General features: G+C 61.4%; 5 protein-coding genes across 6 annotated transcripts; 3 read left to right on the top strand and 2 right to left on the bottom strand.

Moving 5' to 3' along the window:
• Positions 1 to 1805: 1805 nt before the first annotated feature.
• On the bottom strand, positions 1806 to 3728 carry LOC136361544 (uncharacterized). The gene is made up of 4 exons (XM_066319547.1): positions 3647 to 3728; positions 2909 to 3292; positions 2345 to 2464; positions 1806 to 1888 (listed from the first exon to the last, which is right to left on the bottom strand). Exons 1-4 carry the CDS (start codon positions 3702 to 3704, stop codon positions 1806 to 1808), a joined length of 645 nt encoding a protein of 214 aa, XP_066175644.1. The 5' UTR covers positions 3705 to 3728.
• Positions 3729 to 6262: 2534 nt separating this feature from the next.
• On the top strand, positions 6263 to 8933 carry LOC136361555 (acrosin-like). The gene is made up of 5 exons (XM_066319566.1): positions 6263 to 6351; positions 6479 to 6742; positions 7112 to 7377; positions 7578 to 7723; positions 8550 to 8933. Exons 1-5 carry the CDS (start codon positions 6281 to 6283, stop codon positions 8931 to 8933), a joined length of 1131 nt encoding a protein of 376 aa, XP_066175663.1. The 5' UTR covers positions 6263 to 6280.
• A 759-nt stretch (positions 8934 to 9692) lies between these two features.
• On the top strand, positions 9693 to 12122 carry LOC136361557 (acrosin-like). Its single transcript, XM_066319569.1, has 5 exons — positions 9693 to 9781; positions 9909 to 10163; positions 10384 to 10649; positions 10847 to 10992; positions 11595 to 12122. The coding sequence occupies exons 1-5, from the start codon at positions 9711 to 9713 to the stop codon at positions 12120 to 12122; spliced, it is 1266 nt and encodes a 421-aa protein (XP_066175666.1). The 5' UTR covers positions 9693 to 9710.
• A 2661-nt stretch (positions 12123 to 14783) lies between these two features.
• LOC136362000 (acrosin-like) lies at positions 14784 to 17909 on the top strand. The gene is made up of 5 exons (XM_066320273.1): positions 14784 to 14872; positions 15000 to 15227; positions 15550 to 15815; positions 16016 to 16161; positions 17572 to 17909. The coding sequence occupies exons 1-5, from the start codon at positions 14802 to 14804 to the stop codon at positions 17884 to 17886; spliced, it is 1026 nt and encodes a 341-aa protein (XP_066176370.1). The 5' UTR covers positions 14784 to 14801; the 3' UTR covers positions 17887 to 17909.
• A 272-nt stretch (positions 17910 to 18181) lies between these two features.
• On the bottom strand, positions 18182 to 24286 carry ARSA (arylsulfatase A). Of its 2 annotated transcripts, none has more exons than XM_066318920.1 (8): positions 24007 to 24286; positions 23217 to 23457; positions 21954 to 22172; positions 21173 to 21324; positions 20427 to 20551; positions 20220 to 20347; positions 19523 to 19625; positions 18182 to 19398 (listed from the first exon to the last, which is right to left on the bottom strand). In XM_066318920.1, the coding sequence occupies exons 1-8, from the start codon at positions 24234 to 24236 to the stop codon at positions 19091 to 19093; spliced, it is 1506 nt and encodes a 501-aa protein (XP_066175017.1). In that variant the 5' UTR covers positions 24237 to 24286; the 3' UTR covers positions 18182 to 19090. The 2 variants fall into 2 exon arrangements, with proteins under 2 accessions (XP_066175017.1, XP_066175016.1); XM_066318919.1 differs by having other exon boundaries at positions 21173 to 21342.
• Between the last annotated feature and the right edge of the window lie 801 nt (positions 24287 to 25087).

Below are 25087 nucleotides of genomic sequence, written 5' to 3' on the forward strand. Positions count from 1 at the left end.
CAGCAGGGACACAGGGGAGTTGTCACCCCTGAAACGCGGCCAGCTGAGGCGATTCGGGGCTTTCCTGAAAGGACGTGGCTGAGTCTCCGATCCAAATTAGCTGAAATCAGCTCGAAAGGCTCCGGTGCTGACACTGCGTCCTTGGTGACTTCTCCATCGCAGGGAAGTGAGAACCCAAACCGCGCCCATTCCCCTCTGCTGCCAAAACCGGGACACTCTGAGGAATCCTGGGACACCAGGAAGAAACGGCTCCCTTCCCGAACCCTCAAATCCCATTTTTTGGGGATGAATTTCACCTTATATTTTGCTTCGCATTTCAGTTTTCTCGGCTGGTGCAGGCAGAGACAAGAGCTGTCACTTTGCCCCATCACCTTGCTTGGAGAGAGCAGCGACTTGCAGCTATAATCTAATTTATTACTATTATTCAATTTTTAATTATTTCTTCTCTACACCTGGCTGGAAATCCCCTGGGAGCAGCTGCTGGCACGGGCCTTTCTGGAAGGTGAAAGCTTCAGACAGAGGAACCAAAACCAAAAATCCCCTTTTTTCGGGTCACGGAGGAGCCAGTCCCACCCTCAGAACAGTCATTTCCTGGGGATGGTGCTGGGAGGAGCCCGCGTGACACCCCAAAATGCTGGGGGGGTCTCCAGAGACACCCTGAGACAACCCACGGGGTCACAGTGGGGTTGAACCTCACGGGACAGTTTCTGGCCCTACAATAAACACGATGGGGCCCATGGACGCCAGACTTGGATGTCCACCCTTTGGTGCGTGTCCACCCACCCAGATCCCCGTGGTTCCCAAAAAATCCACGTGTCCGTTCGTCAGATCCATCCTCCCGTGGATGTGTCCCCACGGATGTGTCCTGATGGGGTGGGATCCATGGGATCCATGGGATGGGACAGGGCAGGGATGAAGAGGAGGGCACAAGGCAGGATCAGGGAGGCTCTGATGGCCGCTCTGAGCTGCAGTGGTCGCCACGGGAGGAGGAGGAGAAGGAGGAGAGAACGGGGAGCAGCAGGCCAGGGGGCCCGCGCAGCCCTCGGGATGCTGCGGGATCCCAAATATCCCAAAACATCTCCGCCGGCGCCTTTGAGACATGGGCGGGACAAGGGGCGTGGTCATGAGTGGTGGGGCGTGGTCCTGGGGAGAGCGGGCGGACGCGCGACCAAATATGGTGTTGTGGGCGTGTCTGTGGGCGGGGCCAATTCGGCCACTCCCCCGACAGCGCCGCCCAGCGGCCGTGAGGGAACGAGCACGCTTGGGGACTCCCGTGACCCCACAGCCTGTCCCTAAATAGGGACACCCCTAGGTCCTCCACAGCCTGTCCCAAAATGGGGACACCCCGTCACCCCCACAGCCTGTCCCTGCATGGGGACACCCCTGTGACCCCACATCCTGTCCCTGCATGGGGACACCCCGCCACCCCCACAGCCTGTCCCTGCATTGGGACACCCCTGTGACCCCACATCCCACCCCCCAGGCCCCCCAACCCCTCACGGGTAGGAAGGAGGGGTCACACCCCGCTCTGGAGCAACGCTCTTTATTTGGGGTCTTGGGGTTTGTCCCCCCCTCAGCCATGTGACCCCGGCGTTTGGAGGGTGGGGGGACCCTGAGCTGTCCCCTGCCCATCCCGGGGGTCCAAGCAGTGCCCACCACCCCAAACCATCGTGCACCCCCCAAAAACCCATTCTGCCCCCTCCCCTGCCCCAGAGCATCATCCCAGCCTTGTTCCCCCGTTTGGGGCAGTTGGGGCCATGTCCTGTCCCCGTGTCACATGTGGGCCTGTCCAGCTGGGGGTGGCCTCAGGTGTTGTGACTCTTCAGGTCACCCAAGGCCACCTCTCCTTCCTCCCCTCCAGCCACGGCTGCGGGCTCGGGGCCCCGTGCTGAGGGGACAGTGAGGGGAGGCCATGAGACAGCCCTGGCCCCACACAGAGCTGCTCCTGTCCCTGTCCCCATCCTCATCCTCGTCCCATCACCATCTACAGCCTTGTCCTCATCCTTACCCTCATCCCCATCCCCTCCCCTCCTCACCCTCACGCTCATCCCACCCTATCCCAGCCCATCCCATGGAATCCCAGCCCATCCCATGGAATCCCAGCCCATCCCATGGAATCCCAGCCCATCTCATGGGTCCCATCTCATCCCAACACCCCAAGGGAGCTGGAAAACCCCTCCCCACATGGAATCCCATCTCCAGTTGGGACCCAGGAGTCTCAAACAGCCCACATCCTACAACACTCCGTCTGTGCCCCCCTGCACCCCACCTGTGTCCCCAGCAGCCCATTGTGTCCCCCTGTGTCCCCACCTGTGTCCCCCTGTGTCCCCACCTGTGTCCCCACCTGCGCGCCCCCAGCAGTGGCCCTGGCAGCGGGCACACACCAGCACCCCGATGGCCACGGCGGTGAAGGCGGCCGTGAGGGCACAGATCACCATGACCATGTCCGGCTCCTTGGGGACCTCTGCGGGGTGACACCGGCACGTGGGGACACCAGCCAGGGCCACCCCAGGCTCCCTGTGACCTGCCGGGCTGGGGGACCCCCCGAACTGCCCCGGGGGACAGACAGACACAACAGGGACAAGGGACGGACACAGCAGGGAATGTGGGGACCCCAAACACGCCAGGGGAACAGAGCAGGGACATCACCCAGATGGGGACAGAGCTGGAGGAGGTGACAGATGCATCGGGGAATGGGAGGAGACCCCCAAATTGCCGAGGGGTGAAGAGTGTGGGGCACCACCCAGACGGGGACAGGGCTGGACACGGGGACAGAGCAGGTGACAGAAACAGCAGAGATGTGGGGACACCCCCAAATTCTGGCACCACCCACACGGGGACAGGACTGGACACCCCAGGCCATGACAGGGACCCCAAAGGGGACAGTGCCATCCCCCTCCCCACTCACCTGCTCCCGCGGGCTGCAGCACCAGGGAGCACAAGAGCTGCGTGGCCTCTGCTCGGGCGACATAACAGGAATAATTCCCGAAATCGGGATGGCTGAGGTTCCTCAGCAGCAGCGACACGCCGCTGTCCCCTGTCCCCGCGGCGCAGAAGGCTACCCTGCCCCTAAAGCGGCTGTCGGGCTGCTCGGGGGGCTGCCAGTCCGGCTCGGGGGGCGGCGGGTGCCAGCCCAGGCGGTGGCTGAGCACGGGGACAGCGCGGTCACCGCCAGCCTGGTGGCTGCAGCTGAGGGTGACGCCGCGCAGGTCACCCCACGGCTGGGTGCCGCAGGGCAGGCAGGCGTCCTCGCCGATGGCCGCGGTGACAGTGACGGGGACAGGAGGCTGGGCTGCGAGAGGACACGGCGGGGTCAAGGCGGGGTGACCCCAGGGATGGGGTACAGCGGGATAGAGGGGCGCGGCTGGGGCCAGGGGACATCTCGTGGGGACACGGCCGGGGGTGGCAGTGGGGCCGAGCAGCGGCTGGTGCCAGCACCGAGGGCTCGGCGGTGCCAGCACCGAGGGCTCGGCGGTGCCAGGGCTGACCGAGGGTTCGGCGGCGCCAAGCAGCCGCCCGGTGAGTCACCGCCCTGCCGGGAACGGCTCCGCCGCCCTCCCCTCGGGGCTCGGGGGGGTTGGGAAGGGGGTCCCCGGGGATGCGGGGCGCTCTGCCCGGACCCCCCAACCCCGCTGCCCGTGGGTACCTGCCCGGGTGAGGAGGGGACACAGAGCCCAGAGCGTCACGATGGGGATCAGCGCCATCCTGCCGGGATCCCGAGCCGGGCAGCTCCTGGGGGAGGCGGGCACGGCCGCCTCAACAGGGGCACCCCAGAAACCCTGGGGGCACCTCAAAAACACAGAGAACATCCCAAAACCCGGGGGGCACCGCAAACATAGCCCCTCATGGAGAGAGGGCCCCCGGGGGTGTCCAAGCCCCCCACAGCCGGTGTGAGCAGTTATGGGGCTGGGGGCTGGGAAGGGGTTTATGGGGCTGGGGACTGGGCACTTACAGGGCAGGGGGTGGGGGTGTTATGGGGCTGGGGGCTGGGTAGGTATCGGGCAGGGGGCGAGGGGTTTAGGGGGCTGGGCAGTTATAGCGCAGGGGGCGGGGGGTTTATGGGGCTGGGGGCTGGCCGGTGATAGGGCATGCGCGGGGGAATTATGGGGCTGGGGGTTTATGGGGCTGGGGTTGGACAGTTATAGGGCATGCGCGGGGGAATTATGGGGCTGGGCGATTATAGGGCAGGGGGCGGGGGTGGGGATAGGGCAGCGCGGTGGGCAGCAGCCCCCGACCCTCGGGATAATCGGAGCCCCGGCAGCGCCCGCCCGGGGATAGGGGACTCCCCCGGCTCCTCCCGGGAACGGGGGACATCCCCAGCCCCGCCCGGGGACAGGGGGGACACCCCCGGGGACAGGGGACACCCCCGGGCCGGCCCCTCACCGTGGCTCCGGCTGCCGCCCGCCCGTGCCGCGCTCAGCCCCGGCCCCGCCCCGGCGCCGCCGCCCGGCCCCGCCCCGCCAGATGTGCAGCACACATCCAGCTGTGTCCCCGCCAGCTGTGACTCACCTGGCTGTGTCCCCGCCAGCTGTGACTCACCTGGCTGTGTCCCCCCAGCTGTGCCCCCGCCCCGCCCAGAGCGGGAAACACTGGGGAAGTTCTGATCCCGATTTTATTCACATATTCCATGCAAAGTCTCCATACCAGCCTTATTATAAGTTTAGTTTTTGTTGTATCGAAAGCGTGTGTGGGATTTTGTAATGTATGCAAATGAATTCGTGTTGTGTAAAGGATATGGAAAAACTACGCGTTTTCTATTTTAGGCTACTAATATTATGTGGGAAAAGGATCTTAACGTGATATGATAAAATAATAAACAATAAACGACTGTAATTATCATATTATTATATGATGATTAAAATATAAATTATATTATATAAGTAATAGATATTATAATATAAGTAAAGATATAGAATAGAATAGAATAGAATAGAATAGAATAGAATAGAATAGAATAGTAAAAATTTGAAATATAACACAATATATAATATAATACATTAAGATAAAACAGAACACTATTAAATGTCTTTCCACACACTGCAAGGATCGGTGCTTTTGTTTCCGTAAGTTTCTTAGAATTACTATAAATTAGTCTTATTATTAATGACTATTATTGCCCAATCCTATTGTAATATAAAACACCATCAGCATTAGTAATAATTAATAGTAGTGGTACTGTAACGTTATAAAAGTATTGCTAAAACTAGAGATTGTTAGTATTATTATTGCTATTATTAATCACAATGTAGTATTGAGAGTAGTAATTAATAGAGTGATATTAATGGTAATAATACAGACTAATAAGAAGAATATAAATTCAGAGTAAGAACCACTTTACTATTAGCAATCTCAATGTAGTAATACCAATAATAATTAAAATGCAAATATTAGTGGTAATACAAACTTATGGTACCAATATATAGTGAGCAAAAGGATTACAGTAACACAATTAACACAAAGGATCAGAAATAATATATATTAATACTGTTACATTCTGGAATTACCACAAATTACTGGAAATAATATATATTATTATTAACATATTTTAGAATTAACACGAACGACTGGAAATAATATATATTAATATTATAATATTAAAAATAAGTATTATTAAATGCACTTATAAATTTTGGGTGGTAATTAATACCGGCATGCTACAGTGAGGTTACCACCAAGGTAATCAAATACGGAATATCATTAATGATTATAAATTACACCTAATGAAGCAACAAGAGTCCTGATGGTTAGCTATTGATGTGAGCATCTATCTCTAAGTTTAATTTTGATTTAATTTCGTGGTGCTGCCACCAGCCCAGGGCCAGCGGGGAGTGACCCTGCCCATGGAATTTTTGGGATCAGAGCTGGGATCGGGGAGCAGTGGTGACAATGGAGCTGTACCCGAGGGGACACAAATCTTTGGGATCAGGGAGAGGAGGTGACAATGGGGCTGTCCCTGAGGGGACACACATGCCCCGTGTCCCCCGCCCCTCCATGGCTGCTGTTCCCCGATCCGATCCCTCCCGGCTGCTGGGAACGCCCCGAATTCCCAAATTCCCAAACTCCCGGGGAGCTGCAGCCGCCCCATCCCTGGCTCTGCCCGTGGCACGGGTGACACCGCGCCGTCGCTAAGTCCCTCCCGGCCCGAGCATTCCAAGGTTCCAGCAGCGTGTGCCGCCCCTCTGTGACATCAGCCCGGGCTGGTGGCACCGCGGGCACCGCCAGGGCCGTGGGCACCAGAGGTGACACCTCTGCTCTGCCTCTGCCACCCGCGCTGGCACCGATGGCTTTGCTGTGGCTGCTGCTCCTGCTGGCCCTGGCCGGGCCCGTGGGGGGCACCTGGGACAGCTGCAGGTCAGTGTCCCCAGGGGGCTCGGGGACACTCGGGGCTGCCCTGGCACAGCCTGGGCACACAGGAGACCCTCGGGGGTCCCTGTCCCTGCTGTCCCCGAGCAGGGCACTGATGGCTTTGTGCTTCCAGAGGCACCTGCGGGCTCCGGCCCTTGGCTTTCGACCACAGCTCGCTGGTGCAGGATTACAACCCCTCAGACGATGACTACGCAACTTTGGGATCTTCTGATGTCACCTCCCTCGTCAGGGCTGGCCCCGGTGTCCCCTCAGGGACCTGGCCTGGAGTCGTCAGCATCCAGGCCGCCCTGGAGAACGGCACGTGGCACATGTGCTCCGGGGCACTGATCCACCCGCAGTGGGTGGTGACGGTGGCCCAGTGCTTCAGAGGGGCTGGGTAAGGAGAAATAAGGACAGGGCACACCTGGGACAGGAGTGTCCCCAGAGCAGGGACTGGGAGGTCCCCTCAGCTGCGTTAGGGATGTCCCCACAGCAAGGACAAAGATGTCTCCGTAGCTAGGATAGGAATATCCCCAGAGCAGGATCAGTGGGGTCCCCACAGCACAAGGATGTCCCCAAAGATGATTCAGGGATGTCCTCTCGGCAGGGACAGGCATGTCCGCATAGCTGGGTCAGAGGTGTCCCCACAGCACAGGGATGTCCCCTCAGAACTATCAGGGATGTCCCCACAGCACAGTGCAGCTGTCAGGCTGCCACATCCCGTGGCTCTGCTCCCTGTCACCCCTGTGTCTCTCTGCTCCGTCAGGGACATCTCCATTTACGAAGTGCTGATCGGGGCCACGGATCTGAGCCAGCCGGGGCCCAAGGCCGAGCTGCGCCACATCCAGCGGCTGCTGAAGCACCAGAGCTACGTGGCCGCCACGGCGAGGAACAACATCGCCCTTGTGCAGCTTGACCAGCCCGTGGAGTGCAGCGACTACATCCAGCTGGGCTGTGTGCCCGACAGCTCCCTGGCGGTGGCCGAGCTGAAAACCTGCTACATCGCGGGCTGGAGAGCCAGCCCGGAGAGCGGTGAGTGCCCGCCCGGGGCCCGGGGCCCAGCCCGGCTCCGGGCACACGGCCGGGCCGGCCCCGAGCACAGCCGGGCCTGGGCCGCGGCCCCGGGCAGGGACACGGCGGGACAGGGGCTGTGCCCGGCCCCGGCCCGGGGGCTCGGCCCCGCGGGGCTCCCGAGGGCTGTGCCGGCTGCTCAGGGCCCGCTGTGCCCGCAGCTCCCGGCCCGCGCCTGGTGCTGCAGGAGGCCAAGGTGCGGCTCATCGACGTCCAGCTCTGCAACAGCAGCCGCTGGTACGGGGGGGCCGTGCACCCCCAGGAGCTGTGCGCGGGGTACCCGCGGGGCGGCATCGACACCTGCCAGGTACCTGCGGGGCTGGGCACGGGGCCTGGGGGCACAGGGAGCCCTGAGCCCGCACACGGCCCCGGGGGATCCCCTCAGAGCCCTGAGCCCGCACACGGCCCCGGGGGATCCCCTCAGAGCCCTGAGCCCGCACACGGCCCCGGGGGATCCCCTCAGAGCCTGAGCCCGCACCCGGCCCCGGGGGAGCCCCTCAGAGCCCTGAGCCCGCACACGGCCCCGGGGGATCCCCTCAGAGCCCTGAGCCCGCACACGGCCCCGGGGGATCCCCTCAGAGCCCTGAGCCCGCACACGGCCCCGGGGGATCCCCTCAGAGCCCTGAGCCCGCACACGGCCCCGGGGGATCCCCTCAGAGCCCTGAGCCCGCACACGGCCCCGGGGGATCCCCTCAGAGCCCACAGCCCGCACACGGCCCCGGGGGATCCCCTCAGAGCCCACAGCCCGCACACGGCCCCGGGGGATCCCCTCAGAGCCCTGAGCCCGCACACGGCCCCGGGGGATCCCCTCAGAGCCCGCACACGGCCCCGGGGGATCCCCTCAGAGCCCACAGCCCGCACACGGCCCCGGGGGATCCCCTCAGAGCCCTGAGCCCGCACACGGCCCCGGGGGATCCCCTCAGAGCCCACAGCCCGCACACGGCACACCCTATCCTTTATTCATTCCCTTTCCCATCCGTGGATCCCTGTCCTGTATTCCAGGGCTGCCACCCCCCATCCATGTCTCCCTCTCCCAGCGTCCCCTTGTCCCCCAAGGCCACCCAGCCGTTCCTGTCCCCCCGAGGTGTGGCTGTGCCCCTGGAGCAGGCCCTGACCCCTCTCTCCTGGCGCAGGGGGACAGCGGAGGTCCCCTCATCTGCAAGGACCACGTTGGTGACTATTTCTGGCTGGTGGGATTGGCCAGCTGGGGCAAGGGCTGTGCCGGTGAAAAACGCCCCGGGGTGTTCACCTCCACCCAGCACTTCCGTGGATGGATCCAAGTCCAGCTGGGGGTGGTCTCATCAAACCCAGCCCCGACATCGACAGAGCCGGCCCCGACCCCAAGCCTCACCCCGATGCTGCCCCTGACGCCGGCCCTGACCCTGACTGTCATCGAGGGGCCACCACAGCCAGAATCAGACGCGTCCATAACGATTTCCTTCCCAAAACGCATGCTGCTGAGATTCTTCCAGGCTCTGCAGGACTTCTTGGAGTTCCTAAGGGACACGATGCGTTGATCAGGAGGGGGAGCAGATCCAGTTCTGGCTGCAGAGGATCTCCAGCAGCCCCATTTTTGGGGCTGTGGCTGTGGAGCCAAAGGCAGCCCCAGTGCCCAGGGCTGCTGTGCCCTGCCCATGCTCCTGCCCTGAGCCCACCCCGATGGTGAATCCAGTTTGTTCTTCAAATAGAATTCTTCCTATTCCCAGTTGTCCTTGTTGTCCTGTTCACTCTCCTGGGAAAAACAAGGAGGGGACAGTTTGGGGCAAAAAGGAGCGGGGTTGGCTCCTGGTTTGGAGACAGAGGAGGAGGAGCCGGGGAGGGGTGGAGGGAGGGGAGGATGGGGCTGGCAGGTGGACAGAGGGAGGAACTTCTCCAGACCAGGATTCCTCCAGCAGAGCCTCAGGTATCCCATTCCTGGGACAGGCATTGAGAGGGACAGGAATGGGAACAGCTGGAGCTGGCAGTGCCCAGGGATGTGGAGGTGCTGGAAGCGCCACCCAGGGGTGTCATCTCTGTCACGAACTCCTGCCTCTGAGGACCCCTCATCCTGTGCCCGCAGTCCCATTGGGATCCCTGGATCTGAGACATCCCCTCTACTCCAGCGGGATCCCAATGGTCCCTCCCAACCCCAGCCACTGCAGGGTTCCACAGCTCGGTGCTGCCACACTCACCCCGCCCATGGAACCGGCCCCTCTGTGACATCAGCCCGGGCTGGTGGCACCGCGGGCACCGCCAGGGCCGTGGGCACCAGAGGTGACACCTCTGCTCTGCCTCTGCCACCCGCGCTGGCACCGATGGCTTTGCTGTGGCTGCTGCTCCTGCTGGCCCTGGCCGGGCCCGTGGGGGGCACCTGGGACAGCTGCAGGTCAGTGTCCCCAGGGGGCTCGGGGACACTCGGGGCTGCCCTGGCACAGCCTGGGCACACAGGAGACCCTCGGGGGTCCCTGTCCCTGCTGTCCCCGAGCAGGGCACTGATGGCTTTGTGCTTCCAGAGGCACCTGCGGGCTCCGGCCCTTGGCTTTTGACCACAGCTCGCTGGTGCTGAACTACGACTCCTCGGATGGAGCCTCGGGATCCTCTGACGTCCCTTCTCTCGTCGTGGATGGCCCCGGTGTCCCCTCAGGGACCTGGCCTGGAGTCGTCAGCATCCAGGCCGCCCTGGAGAACGGCACGTGGCACATGTGCTCCGGGGCACTGATCCACCCGCAGTGGGTGGTGACGGTGGCCCAGTGCTTCAGAGGGGCTGGGTAAGGAGAAATAAGGACAGGGCACAAAGATGGCCCCACACCTGGGACAGGGGTGCCCCCAGAGCAGGGACAGGGATAACACCTCAGCAGAGTCAGGAGTTTCTGCACAGGACAGAGATGCCCCCACAGCACCGAGATGTCCCCAGTACAGGAAGGGATTTGTGCTGCTGCCTCCCGTGATTCTGGTCCCTCAATCCTTTCTCCCTCTCCTACTCCGCAGGGACACCTCCAGGTGGAAGGTAGTGATGGGGGCCACGGATCTGGCTCGGCCAGGCCCCGAGTCCAAGCAGATCCGCATCAAGCGGATCGTGAAGCACAAGCACTACAACGATGACACGCAGAGGAACAACATCGCCCTTGTGCAGCTTGACCAGCCCGTGGAGTGCAGCGACTACATCCAGCTGGGCTGTGTGCCCGACAGCTCCGTAGCGGTGGCCGAGCTGAAAACCTGCTACATCGCGGGCTGGAGAGCCAGCCCGGAGAGCGGTGAGTGCCCGCCCGGGGCTGAGGAGGAGCTGGGGACAGCAGGGACACGGCCGGGCCGGCCCAGGGCAGAGGCCAAAGCTGCAGGAGCTGGGACTGGGGCCGGGCCCGGGCAGGGACACGGCGGGACAGGGGCTGTGCCCGGCCCGGGGGCTGTGCCCGGGGCTGTGCCGGCTGCTCAGGGCCCGCTGTGCTCCCAGCCGAGAATCCGGGCGTGGTGCTGCAGGAGGCCAAGGTGCGGCTCATCGACGTCCAGCTCTGCAACAGCAGCCGCTGGTACGGGGGGGCCGTGCACCCCCAGGAGCTGTGCGCGGGGTACCCGCGGGGCGGCATCGACACCTGCCAGGTACCTGCGGGGCTGGGCACGGGGCCTGGGGGCACAGGGAGCCCTGAGCCCGCACACGGCCCCGGGGGATCCCCTCAGAGCCCTGAGCCCGCACACGGCCCCGGGGGATCCCCTCAGAGCCCGCACACGGCCCCGGGGGATCCCCTCAGAGCCCTGAGCCCGCACACGGCCCCGGGGGATCCCCTCAGAGCCCTGAGCCCGCACACGGCCCCGGGGGATCCCCTCAGAGCCCACAGCCCGCACACGGCCCCGGGGGATCCCCTCAGAGCCCACACAGGCACCCCTGAGCACTCCCTCCCACACAACCCCATAAAATCCCTTCAGAGCCAGCAGAGGAAGCCCAGGGCCCCACACACGGCCCCGGGGGATCCCTTCAGACCCCACAGTCCCCAGCATGGCCCACCCTGTCCCTTCCCTTTCCCATCCATGGACCCCTGTCCTGAGCCCCAGAGCTGCCCCTCCCCATCTGTGTGCACCTGTCCCGGTGTCCCTTTGTCCCCAAGGCCTGTCCCCTTGTCCCCCAAGGCCACCCAGCCGTTCCTGTCCCCCCGAGGTGTGGCTGTGTCCCTGCAGCAGGCCCTGACCCCTCTCTCCTGGCGCAGGGGGACATCGGCGGACCCCTGGTGTGCAAGGACCACGTTGGTGACTATTTCTGGCTGGTGGGGCTGGCGGGCTGGGGCAAGGGCTGTGCCGGTGACAAACGTCCCGGGGTGTTCACCTCCACCCAGCACTTCCACGGCTGGATGCAGCACCGGCTGGGGTTGGTGCCGCCCCAAACGGAGCCTCCAGAACCGTCGCCAGCCCCCCGCGCTGAAGAAAAGCCACCAGAAATAGAACCAGAACCGATACCCGTACTGGTACCGGAAGCAGAACTGGAAAAAGAACTAGCACCACAACCTAAACCAGTACCAATACCGGTACCGATACCAGAACCCGAGCCGATACCAGAACCAGAAGAAGAAGAGGAGGAAGAGGAGGAAGAAGAAGAAGAAGAGGAGGAAGAAGAAGAACCAGAACCAACGCCAACACCAAACCCTTCAATAACAATTTCATTCCCACAGGCCGTCCTGCTGAGGTTCTTTGGGAATCTGAAGGAGTTCCTGGAGTTCCTGAGGGACAAAATGCATTGAGAAGATCCAGGAGCAGATCCAGGTCTGGCTGCAGGGGGTCACAAAAATCCCCTGTTGGAGCCATGACTGTGGGACCAAAGCCACCCCGGTGCCCAGGGCTGCTCTGTCCTGCTCATTGTCCTCCTCTCCACCCACCCTGGTGATGAAATTCCCTTTGTTCTTGAAATAGAGATAATTGTCCCCAATTATCCTGGTTGTCAGTGCACTTGGGTCTCCTGGGCACAACAAGGATGGAACAATTTGGGGAAAAGAGTGTTTGGGGAGCTGAGGGGTGGCCAGGGAGGAAGGGATGAGCTTGGGTGGAACTGATGGTTCTTCACCATCTCCAGCCCCTTCTGATGGCTGGGACAGGGTCAAAAGTCCCTCTGGGGCTTTGATGTGACCCCTCAGTGATGACACCGAGGGGTCATCCCTGCTCATGGGCCACCAGGAGCTTGGTGGGCCAGCAGGGAAACCTGCAGGGGCTCTGGGAATATCCCAAAATTTACGGGATTCTGAGGCCTTGGGGAGGCTGAGCTAGAACAGAGATTGGGCAGAGATGGAAAATAAAGTAGGTATTTATTGAAAGGTCTTTAGGGTACGCCTTGGGCAGGAGAAGAGCCTGGCCAGGGCTACACCCCAAATGGTCACAAAATGGACCCCAAATGGTCACAAAATGGACCCAAATGGCCACAAAATGAACCCAAAATGGACAAAAAATGGTCATAAAAATGCATCCAAAATGGTCACAAAATGGTCACAAAATGGACCCCAAATGGACCCCAAATGGTCACAAAATGGACCCAAACTGGTCACCAAATGGTCATGAAATGGACAAAAAATGGTCATAAAAGTCCACAAAACGGACCCAAAATTAACACAAAATGGAGAAAAAATGGTCCCAAACCTCCACAAAATGGTCACAAAATGGACAAAAAATGGACCCAAAATGGTCACAAAATGCACACAAAGTGGACCCAAAAGAGTCATTAAATGGTCACAAAATGAACCCAAAATGGACTCAAAATGGCCACAAAATGGACAAGCGGTCACGAGGTCTCACACTTTTATAAGTTTTGGTCCATTTGCATATTGAGGTTTAATTGTCCAGTTACAGCTTCAGGTTGTGAGGTCCCATCCTTCTTGTTCCTCCCTTCAGCCCACCCTTGTTTGTGCTTTTGGGCCTGAAAGTTGTCCTTGGTCTCCATCAGGAAAAGGATTTGTTTGTGTCTCTGCTCTGTGAAGAGCTGAGTGACACTGAATGTGAGGCTCAGAACTGCACCCCTGGGCAGCACCCCTGTTTTTCAGTAGAATCTGCAAACATGAAAGCTCAAACTTAAGGTGGTCAATTAAAACTTAAGGTGATCAATTCCATCACCCCATTGTGAAATTACCCACCCTGGGAGAGGCACTGGACATTCCTGCCTGGATTTTAGGGAGTGTGATCTCAGGATCTGGGGATTTGGACACCAATACCAGCACTAGACATCCAGAGAGGGACCAGAGCAATGCTGCTGGTCTGGACTGTGCCACCCACAGGGTGTCAGGTTGTGCTCTGACTTTGTGGTTTTCAGCCAATTTTTCTGTATTCCTTGTATTTATTGGATCTTTTCCTCTAAATTGCCACTCCGAATTCCGAACCTCCCACTGGGTGTTTGCGTGGGGTTCATTCCTCCTGCTGGTTCCACTCCAAACCAGGATGGGTGGAGAGAAGGAGCAACTTCCCCAGCCCAGGATTCCTCCAGCAGAGCCATCCTCAGGTGTCCCATTCCTGGTGTTATAAATGCCTATTATAAAGTTGGCTTTTTGCAAGATATGTGCTGTATGATTAATAACTTTGTGGTAAGGATATAAGTTTTTTATTTTTGTTGTTAGTGAAGAAAATTAGGCATAGTGGTAGTAGTGATATAATATGGTTAAACTGTCTGTTTGGCCGGGATAACATCCAGTGAACATGTAAAGAAAACTGCTATTGATACACCAGCTATCAGCATCTCCCATCTGAAGAAAGCACGGACCAAGGCCCAATCTGGAGGTGATAATGAAGACACAGCCAAGAAACACGCAGCTCTAAAAAGGTGGACCCAAGGAGGGGTCATGCAAAACAGTCCCGGAACATGGAAACTAGTTTATGGAAAAATATGAATATTCAACAGATTGATACAACAGAAAGGGTATGGACTTGGCTGAATGCCAGGTCACCCGGCCAGCCATACTTTGCCTTTTCTCTATCTCCTAATTGTCTTTTTTTTTTTTTTTTTAATTAAACCTATTTCTTAAATTGACATTAAAAGTGAATCTCGTTTTTCACACCCGGGAAAAGACATTGAGAGGGACAGGAATGGGAACAGCTGGAGATGGCAGTGTCCAGGGATGTGGAGGTGCTACACTGAGCTGCTGCTGTCACCGCTGTCACCTCTGTCACCAGCTCCTGCCTCTGAGCTGCCAGGACCCCTCATCCCACTCCCCTCGGTCCCATTGGGATCTGGGACATCCCCTCTGCTCCAGCGAGATCCCAAAGGTCCCTCCCAACCCCAGCCATTGCAGGGTTCCACAGCTCGGTGCTGCCACACTCACCCCGCCCATGGAACCGGCCCCTCTGTGACATCAGCCCGGGCTGGTGGCACCGCGGGCACCGCCAGGGCCGTGGGCACCAGAGGTGACACCTCTGCTCTGCCTCTGCCACCCGCGCTGGCACCGATGGCTTTGCTGTGGCTGCTGCTCCTGCTGGCCCTGGCCGGGCCCGTGGGGGGCACCTGGGACAGCTGCAGGTCAGTGTCCCCAGGGGGCTCGGGGACACTCGGGGCTGCCCTGGCACAGCCTGGGCACACAGGAGACCCTCGGGGGTCCCTGTCCCTGCTGTCCCCGAGCAGGGCACTGATGGCTTTGTGCTTCCAGAAGCACCTGCGGGCTCCGGCCCATGGTTCTGAATGAAAGCTCTGCGATCCCCGAGTACAGATCCTCGGATTCTGCCAACGGCACCAGTCTCGATGTCAATCCGGGCACCTGGACTGGCATTGCCAGCATCCAGGTCACCCTGGAGAACGGCACGTGGCACATGTGCTCGGGGACACTCATCAGCCATCGCTGGGTCCTCACTGCTGCCCGCTGCTTCACCACGGCCGAGTAAGGAGGAGCGGGGACAGGGTTGTCATGTCAGCACAGGGATGTCCCCTCAGCTGGGTCAGGGATGTCCCTGCAGCAGGGATAGGGATCTGCCCAGAGGAGGGTCAAGGATGTCTCCACAGCACTAGGAGGTCTCCTCAGCAAGGACAGGGATATTACCTCAGCAGGGACAGGGGTGTCCCCCCAGCAGGGACAGGCGCCATTCGGCACCACCACCTGCTGCTCCATTGCTGTGACCCCTGCCCGCTGTGGGAAGCTGAGGGCGGGGAATAGCGGGGCTGTGCCAGCCCCTGCCCCTTGTCACTCTCCGTGGCCCTCCCAGGGATGTCCACAAGTGGAAGGTGGTGTTGGGGGCCACGGATCTGGCTCAGCCGGGCCGCGAGGCCGAGGTGTTCCAGATCAAACGGGTCCTGAAGCACAAGAACTACGACCATGACTCAGAGAGGAACAACATCGCCCTGGTGGAGCTGGAGCAGCCCGTGGAGTGCAGCGACTACATCCAGCTGGGCTGTGTGCCCGACAGCTCCGTGGCGGTGGCCGAGCTGAAAACCTGCTACATCGCGGGCTGGAGAGCCAGCCCGGAGAGCGGTGAGTGCCCGCCCGGGGCCCGGGGCCCAGCCCGGCTCCGGGCACACGGCCGCGCCGGCCCCGAGCACAGCCGGGCCTGGGCCGCGGCCCCGGGCAGGGACACGGCGGGACAGGGGCTGTGCCCGGCCCCGGCCCGGGGGCTCGGCCCCGCGGGGCTCCCGAGGGCTGTGCCGGCTGCTCAGGGCCCGCTGTGCCCGCAGCTCCCGGCCCGCGCCTGGTGCTGCAGGAGGCCAAGGTGCGGCTCATCGACGTCCAGCTCTGCAACAGCAGCCGCTGGTACGGGGGGGCCGTGCACCCCCAGGAGCTGTGCGCGGGGTACCCGCGGGGCGGCATCGACACCTGCCAGGTACCTGCGGGGCTGGGCACGGGGCCTGGGGGCACAGGGAGCCCTGAGCCCGCACACGGCCCCGGGGGATCCCCTCAGAGCCCTGAGCCCGCACACGGCCCCGGGGGATCCCCTCAGAGCCCTGAGCCCGCACACGGCCCCGGGGGATCCCCTCAGAGCCCACAGCCCGCACACGGCCCCGGGGGATCCCCTCAGAGCCCACAGCCCGCACACGGCCCCGGGGGATCCCTCAGAGCCCACAGCCCGCACACGGCCCCGGGGGATCCCCTCAGAGCCCACAGCCCGCACACGGCCCCGGGGGATCCCCTCAGAGCCCACAGCCCGCACACGGCCCCGGGGGATCCCCTCAGAGCCCTGAGCCCGCACACGGCCCCGGGGGATCCCCTCAGAGCCCACAGCCCGCACACGGCCCCGGGGGATCCCTCAGAGCCCTGAGCCCGCACACGGCCCCGGGGGATCCCCTCAGAGCCCTGAGCCCGCACACGGCCCCGGGGGATCCCCTCAGAGCCCACAGCCCGCACACGGCCCCGGGGGATCCCCTCAGAGCCCTGAGCCCGCACACGGCCCCGGGGGATCCCCTCAGAGCCCGCACACGGCCCCGGGGGATCCCCTCAGAGCCCTGAGCCCGCACACGGCCCCGGGGGATCCCCTCAGAGCCCACAGCCCACACACGGCCCCGGGGGATCCCCTCAGAGCCCACAGCCCGCACACGGCCCCGGGGGATCCCCTCAGAGCCCTGAGCCCGCACACGGCCCCGGGGGATCCCCTCAGAGCCCTGAGCCCGCACACGGCCCCGGGGGATCCCCTCAGAGCCCACAGCCCGCACACGGCCCCGGGGGATCCCCTCAGAGCCCACAGCCCGCACACGGCCCCGGGGGATCCCCTCAGAGCCCTGAGCCCGCACACGGCCCCGGGGGATCCCCTCAGAGCCCTGAGCCCGCACACGGCCCCGGGGGATCCCCTCAGAGCCCACAGCCCGCACACGGCCCCGGGGGATCCCCTCAGAGCCCACAGGGACCCCACAGCCCCACACAGACCCCAGCCCCGGCCGGGCCTGGCCCGGTGCCCTCACAGCCCCGGGGCCTCACCACTGACGGGTGTCCCTTCCCCATCCCTGTGTCCCTGCCCAGTGTCCCCTTGTCCCCAAGCCTGGCACTGTGCCCACAGAGCCCCCCCCCCAGTGCCCCTGCAGCCCCAAGTGTGGATATCCTGGAATATCCCTTCCCTGCCCATCCCTGGCCCCCCGTGCAGAGTCCACCCTGAACAAACCCCATCCTGCTGCTGGTCTGGATCCTCCAGCCCCAGAGCGGAGCCTTTCCATGAGAATCCAGCCAGGAATGCAGCCCTGGAGGGGTTGGCACGGGAAGGGCCAGGCTGGCAGCGGCCCCTGACCCCTCTCTCCTGGCGCAGGGGGACAGCGGCGGTCCCCTGGTCTGCAAGGACAACACCAAGGAGAAATTCTGGCTGGTGGGCCTGGCCAGCTGGGGCAGAGGCTGTGCCAGGGCCAGGAGGCCGGGGATCTTCACCTCCACCCAGCATTTCCACGCCTGGATCCGTGCCTACACCCACCCGCACCCGCCAAAGCCATCGCCAACGCCGGCGCCCACCCGGCACTCGCCGGCGCCAGGCACCGTCCCGGATATTTCCTTCCCAAAACGCACCCTGATGCAGTTCCTTGAGAAGCTGCAGGAGATGTTGGAGCTCCTCAGGGACAGGAAGGGGTGAGCAGGAGGGGGAGCAGATCCAGTTGTGGCAGATCCTCCACAAGAGGATCTCCAGCTGCCCCGTTTTTTGGGGCCGTGGCTGTGGGGCCAAGGGCAGTCCCGGTGTGCCATGCCCTGCCCACGCTCCTGCCCCGAGGCCTCATGGAGGGCTGGAGTTGATTTAATCCTTGGAATAAAGTTGTGTTCCCCGTGGTGGGGGTTTAAGGATGGAATTCTCCAGTTTAGTGATCCCAAACCAAAGCCCTGCTCCCTCCCAGTCGAAATCACAACAGGAAAAGATCAGGGGTTAAAACCAATTTACTGCAAACAGCCATGAGATAAGGAATCAAACCATTATTTGCAGCAATATTAGTAAGAAAAGGTGTAAGACAAAGCAGTGATTCCCATGGAAAGCCTGGGACAATACCCTACCAAGTTTTATCCCAAGTGGAAATAATGTTCTTGTCCATGGAAGTGAAAGTCCCTTGCCCCTGGCAATGACATCAGGGTCACTGCCAGCTATGGGGAGAAAATGATTCCTGTGGCCAGAATTAGGACACCCATCATCCACATTTGCAGACCAGTTCAGTCTCCTGGGAAAACAACAAGGGGACGATTCGGGGAAAAGGGAACGGGGTTGGCTCCTGGTTTTTGGGGACAGAGCCAGGGAGAGGTTCAGGGAGGGGAGGGGAGGATGGGGCTGGCAGGTGGAGAGAGGGAAAAACTTCTCCAGGATTCCTCCAGCAGAGCCTCAGGTGTCCCATTCCTGGGAAAAGGCATTGAGAAAGACAGGAATGGGAACAGCTGGAGTTGGCAGTGCCCAGGGATGTGGTGGTGCTGGAAGTGCCACTCAGGGGTGTCCCCTCTGCCACCAGCTCTGAGCTGTCAGGACCCTCCATTCCACTCCCCCTCGGTTCCACTGGGATCCCTGGAGCCGGGAAATTCCCTCTGATCCAGCGGGATCACAGCTCCCAGGAGCTGCCCTGGCTCTGGAGAAGGCACTGCAGTGTGATCCCTCCTCCTGGAACGGGTCAGGTCCTGAACGCTGTCCAAAGCCTCACCTGGAACATCCCACACGGAGCACATTGCCCTGCTCGCACTCCCGGTGCCTTTTGGGGTCTCCCTGACCCCATTTCACTCCCCGTAAATCCAAAAGCAGCAGTGGGGCAGCTCCGAGGCCGAGCTGGCAGATTTGGGATGGGGGGATCAGGGATTTTTGGGGGGTGTCAGCGTGGGGAGCAGCGGCAGCAGGAAGGTTTGGGGCTGCACTTGGGGGCGCAGCAGGGCTGCAGCGAGGCGTCCCGGCCCTTCCCCATCTGGCTCTCCCCGAAGTCCAGGCGCTGCTCCAGCAGCACCTTCTGCAGGGTGATGTCCCTGAGCGCCCGCAGCACCTCGGGGCCCGGCCGGCCCTGCAGCAGGTCGTAGTTCTCCGCGGGGTCCGACTCCAGGTCGAAAAGCAGCGGGGGAAGGTGCGGGGTGAGCGGGGTCAGCCCGTGGCACGCCTGGTCCGGGGTGGTGCCGCTGTGGAAAGAACCTGGGAAAAAACCCAACAAACAAACGCCAAGCCCTGGCTGAGCTCAGAGCCTTCTCCCGAAGCTCTGCGCAGCGGGAGCTCTTCCGAAGATCCCCAAAAAACCCCGGGAAGAGGCGGCACTGACCTTGGGTGTAGTAATGAGCCTTGTACTTGCCCAGGCGGACGGCGAAGGGGCCGTGCAGGGGGTCGGGGGATGGAGGGAAGAAGAACACGGCCTGCCGGGGGCTCTGGGGGGACAGCAGGGCTCAGCTCACCCGAGAAGCCCCCCCGAGGGCAGCAGCAGGATGAGACCCCCGCGGGAGCCCCCATCCTACAGCTGGAATGAGGCTGGACAGCGGGGATGGAGCTCACGGACAGCCTGGGGGCAGCTGGGCACTGGACAGCAGCTCCCAAAACCTGGATCTGCCCGGATCCCAGCTGCTCCAGGCTGCTCCTGCCCCTGGATCTGCCCAGATCCCAGCTGCTCCTGCTCCCCCAAGTTGCTCCTGTCCCTCCAGGCAGTGCCTGCTCCCCCAGGTTGCTCCTGCTTCCCCAGGCTGCCTCTCCAAGCTGTTCCTGCCCCTCTAGGCTGTTCCTGCTCCTCCAGGTTGGTCCTGCTCCTCCAGGCTGCTCCAGTCCCTGGATCTGCCCGGATCCCAGCTCCTCCAGGCTGCTCCTGCTCTATCAGGCTGTTCCTGCCCCTGGATCTGCCCAGATCCCAGCTGCTCCTGCTCCCCCAAGTTGCTCCTGTCCCTCCAGGCTGTTCCTGCTCCCCCAGGCTGCCTCTCCAAGCTGTTCCTGCCTCTCCAGGCTGCCCCAAGCCCCAGGCCAGCAGCACTCACCTTGCCCGACCCGAAGAGCAGCGGGCTCAGGTCGAATCCATCCAGGGCCACCTTGGGCAGGGCAGCTCCAGCCAGGGCGCTCAGCGTGGGCAGGATGTCCAGGGTGCTGGCCAGCTCATGGGTCACTCCTGCCACGGGGAAATGTCCCCTCAGGGATCCATCCCGCCACCCCCCAGCCCTGCTTTGTCCCCTCGGGGTGTGGCTCACCTGGCACGATCCTGCCTGGCCAAAAAGCCACCGCCGGCTCCCTCATGCCACCCTCGTAGGTCGTGCCCTTGCCACAGCGGAGGTGGCCGGCGCTGCCACCGCGTGCCATGCGCAGGGTGGACGGGCTGGGGACAAGGACTGGGTGTCACCAAGAGCCACGCTGACCCCACCCTGCTGCTGCCAAGGGGGCAGGGACAAGAGTGGCCTGGTGCCAGTGTGACTCTGTTACCCTTAGGGGTGGGGCAGGAGATGGGACAGACCGGGCAGGGCACCCCGCACCGGTGTCACCCGCACAGAGAGGACTGGGGGACATTTGAGGGTGTCACACTCCTGTCCCAAACCTTGGGGGACATTTAGGGGGTGTCACACGCCTGACCCAAACCCTGGAGAACATTTGGGGGGTATCACACATCTGGCCCAAACCCTGGGGGACATTTGCGGGGTGCTGGCCCAAATCCTGGGAACGTTTGGGGGGGGGCGTCACACTCCTGACCCAAACTCTGGGGGACATTTAGGGGGTGTCACACGCCTGGCCCAAACCCTGGGGGACATTTGGGGGGTATCACACATCTGGCCCAAACCCTGGGAGACATTTGTGGGGTGTCACACTCCTGGACCAAACCCTGTGAGGTTTCTGCACAGCCGAGCCATCGGCACACCGAGATCCCGCCCTGCGTCCCCTCCAGAGCAGCACCCCGGGGTGCCACCCGTCCCTGCCCCACTCAGCTCCTTGCCCGCGCCCTGACCCGTTGTCGGAGGTGAAGAACACCAGGGTGGAGTTCTCCAGGCCGTTTTCCTGCAGCGCCTGCAGCAGCTGCCCCACGGAGCCGTCGAACTCGGCCAGGGCGTCCCCGAAGGGTCCCCGCCGCGTCCTCCCCGCGAACTCCCGGCTGGCGAACTGCGGGTAGTGCGTGTGCTGGGAAAGGGCACAGAGCACCGGGGTCAACCCTCTGCAGCTGTATCCCTGCCCTGTTCATCCCGGGGACACGGCGAGGCGACAGAAGCCACCAGCTGAGAGGAGATTTGTCCCCGAGTCTCAGCACGGCACAGCGGAGCTCCGGGAGAGGGTGGGGAGGTGCAGGGTGGGAAGTTTTCCCCGGGGATGGCACAGGGAAGAGGGGAAGGCTTCAGGAAGAAAGCATCATCCCAGTAAGGTCTGGGGTTTGGGGCGGGAATGGCAGCCCCAGGTCGTGCAGGAGCAGATTTTGGGGAGATGCTTCCCTGTTCTCCCCATGGGACTCAGGCTCCCTTCCCCTTTCCCTCTTCCCTTCCCTCCTCCTTTCCCTTTTCCCTTCCCCTTTCCATTTTCTCTTCCCTTCTCCCTTCCTTCTTCCTTTCCCTTTTCATTCCCCTTCTGTTTTCTCTTCCTTTCCCTTCTTTCCCCTTTTCTTTCCCTTTCCCCTCTCCCCTTTCCCTTCCCCCTTCTGTTCTCTTTTCTCTTCCCTTTCCAGTTTTCCCCTTCCCTTTCCCCTTCTCCCTTTCCCCTTCTCCCACCCCTTCCCCGCACAATCCCCCCAAACTCCCCACATGGGAGGCGTAGTAGAGCAGGAAGGGGCGGCCCTGGCGGGCGCAGTCGGCGATGAAATCCCGGGAGAATTTGTTGTAGAGAGGCACAAGCTCCGGGAAGGAGACGGGCTGCTGGACAATGCTCTGGTTCCACAGCAGCGGCAGCGGCACCACGCCCTGGTCACACGTCCCAAAACATTTGGTGTCGGGCGGGAAGCATGTCAGGTTCTGGCAGGGGCCCTGGAAAACATCGGGATTTTTGTGGGATTCAGGGCTCTGCTGGGTTAGAAACCTGGAGGTTGAGAATTTTAGACTTTCTGACCCTGGAGCAAACACTAAATTTGACTTGAGGCTGTGGAACAGGCTCTCAACACTGAGTGACAGCACTGGGGTTGTGGGTGGGTGGTTTGAACAGAAGTGTGTGATCTTACAGGGTGAAAAACTTAGATTTTAAGGGTTTACTATATCGTAATATATATGGGGTAATATGGAGGATTTCAGGCATTGTCTGAGTCCTTCTTCACCTTCTTCTTCTTGGTTTTGGGTATTTTATTCTAGTTGAGTGAAAAAGGTCCGCATTGTGGGCCTTGGGTGGTCAATTATTGTGTCAAAAATATAAATAATATAGGTGTCACCTCGGTATTAGGTGATTAGTACTTAAATAACCTTGAAAAGAGTTAGAGACATCCATTTAACCTCCATTTTCTACCTTGCTGGTTAGAGCTCATGACTCATGAGGCTGTGATTGAGATAAGAATTAATTAACACCAACTCCAAACACAAAACTTGCCACTCCTATGTGTTAATCCCAGCTCTAACACCAAGAAAAGAAGATAAGAAACCAAAACTTCTGCAGGACGGGGAGAGAAAGTGCCCCAGTGGCCTCTCCCCACCAGAAATCCCCCCAGAAGCCCAAGGGGAGGTTTTGCCCACCCTAAAACTGCCCCAGGACTGTCCAATTCCTTCATCCTGAGGTGGAGAACTCTTTGAAGTTGCTCATTTTTAAAAGGAGATCCATGAGCAGCCGGGGAACTGCTGAAGAGAAGGGTTTTGAAAGTTTCTTTTTTTTTTTCATCTTTCCTTCTCCTTTCGTTCTTTTAGCATGCGTGTGTTAATAAAACCTATCTGTTCACTTCTAAGTTAAGCCTTTTTTTCCTTTTTCTTCCCAGATCCTGTCTCCCAGAGCTAAAAGACGAGCAGACACTCAAACCACTCCACTGAATGTGGCCAAACAGAAATTCGGGAAGGTGAAACCACCACACCCGCACACCCGGAGCCCCTCACCTGGTCATGGGAGTAGGGCACTCCCAGGAAGTGATCGAAGCCCTGGTGCACGGGCAGGAAGGAGCCGTTGTGGCCAAAGCCCAGGTGCCACTTGCCCACCATGGCCGTGGCGTAGCCTCGAGCCTTGAGCACCTCGGCCACGGTGACCTCGGCCAGCGGGAGCCCTCCCCGGGAGCCGGGGTCGAACACGCCGGGGTAGATCCCCGAGCGCACCGGGAGGCGGCCGGTCAGCAGCGCGGCCCTGCGGGGACACGGGAGCGCGCTCAGGGACACCGCGGGGTGGTACCGACCGACCCTTTATCCCGGGATAGCACCAACCGACTCTCCCAACACACCGAGGGTGGCCCCGACCCTTTATCCCGGAACACCGTGGGTTTATTTCCCCATTTATCCCGGGACAAGAAGGATTGTCCTCCCATCCCTCCCGGGACACCACAGGTCCATCACTGCCTGTCCTTCCCGGGACACCGTGGGTTCATCACTGCCCGTTTATCCTGGGACACCGGGGATTTATTCCCCCGTCTATCCCGGGACACGGAGGTTTGTCCTCCCATCCCTCCCGAGACACTGCAGGTCCATCCCCGCCCCTTTATCCCGGGTCCCTCAGTCCCATTCCCACCCGTTCATTCTGGTTCCCGCAGTTAGATCTCCGCCCGTTTATCCCGGGACACCCCAGTTCCATCCCCGCCCCTTTATCCCGGGTCCGTCAGTCCCATTCCCACCCGTTCATCCTGGGTCCCGCCGTTTCATCCCCGCCCCTTTATCCCGGTCCCCGCCGCGGGGGCCGTACCGGGACGGGCTGCAGACGGCGGCGCTGCTGTAGAAGTCGGTAAAGCGCAGCCCGCGGGCCGCCAGCCGGTCCAGGTGCGGCGTGGCGGACGAAGGGTGCCCGTAGCACCCCAGGTCCCCGTAGCCCAGGTCGTCCGCCAGCACCAGCACGAAGTTGGGGCGGGCGACGGCCGCGGCCACCACGGGCGGCAGCAGCAGCAGCCAGGGGAGGTACCGGCCCTGCGGCCCCATGGCGATGCCCTCACGGTGTCCCCGAGTGTCCCGGTGCTGTCCCCGGGTGTCGCCGCCGAGGTCCCGGGGCGGTCCCGGCAGTGGCCGAGCGGATCACGTGACTCCCATGGCGGCCACGTGGCCGCGGGGCATGCTGGGAGTTGTAGTCCCGAGTGGCGGCGCCGGGATGGGGTGGCTGGGACTGGGCAGCGCAGCCAGGGACATCCCAGAGCACGGGATTGCCTCTGGAAAGCTCCGGAATATCCCCAGGGAGGAGAGTCCACCCTCCTCTGGTCTCTGCTCAGGGCTGGGCAGTGCCCAGGGCAGAAGTTGTGCCTCCTGTGCAAGTGAAATTCCTGGGATCATTCCCTGCCCGTTCCTCTGGTGCCATTGCAGGGACTCCCGGAGCAGAGCCTGGACCCTGTTCCTATAGCAGGAGGAGTGGGATGGGTCCCGGCAGCTCATAGGCAGGATTTAGTGAAACTCCCTGGGTGACACTTCCAGCACCTCCACATCCCTGGGGACTGCCAGCCCCAGCCATTCCCATTCCTGTCCCTCTCAATGCCTTTCCCGGGAATGGGACACCTGAGGTTTTGCTGGAGGAATCCTGGGCTGGAGAACTTCCTCCCTCCATCTGCTAACTCCATTCTCCCCTCCCTCCACCTCTCCTTGGCTCCTCCTCCTCTGTCCCCAAACCAGGAGCCTCCCCGCTCCTTTTTTCCCAAATAGTCTTCCCTCCTTGTTTTCCCCAGGAGACTGAACAGGACAACGAGGAACAGGAACAACTCTAATTCAAGTGCAACCCGGATTCACCATCGGGATGGACGCAGGGGTCAGCGTGGGCAGGGCACAGCAGCCCTGGGCACCGGGGC

The sequence above is a fragment of the Sylvia atricapilla genome, chromosome 5, assembly GCF_009819655.1.
Source record: "Sylvia atricapilla isolate bSylAtr1 chromosome 5, bSylAtr1.pri, whole genome shotgun sequence".
Classification (NCBI taxonomy): domain Eukaryota; kingdom Metazoa; phylum Chordata; class Aves; order Passeriformes; family Sylviidae; genus Sylvia; species Sylvia atricapilla.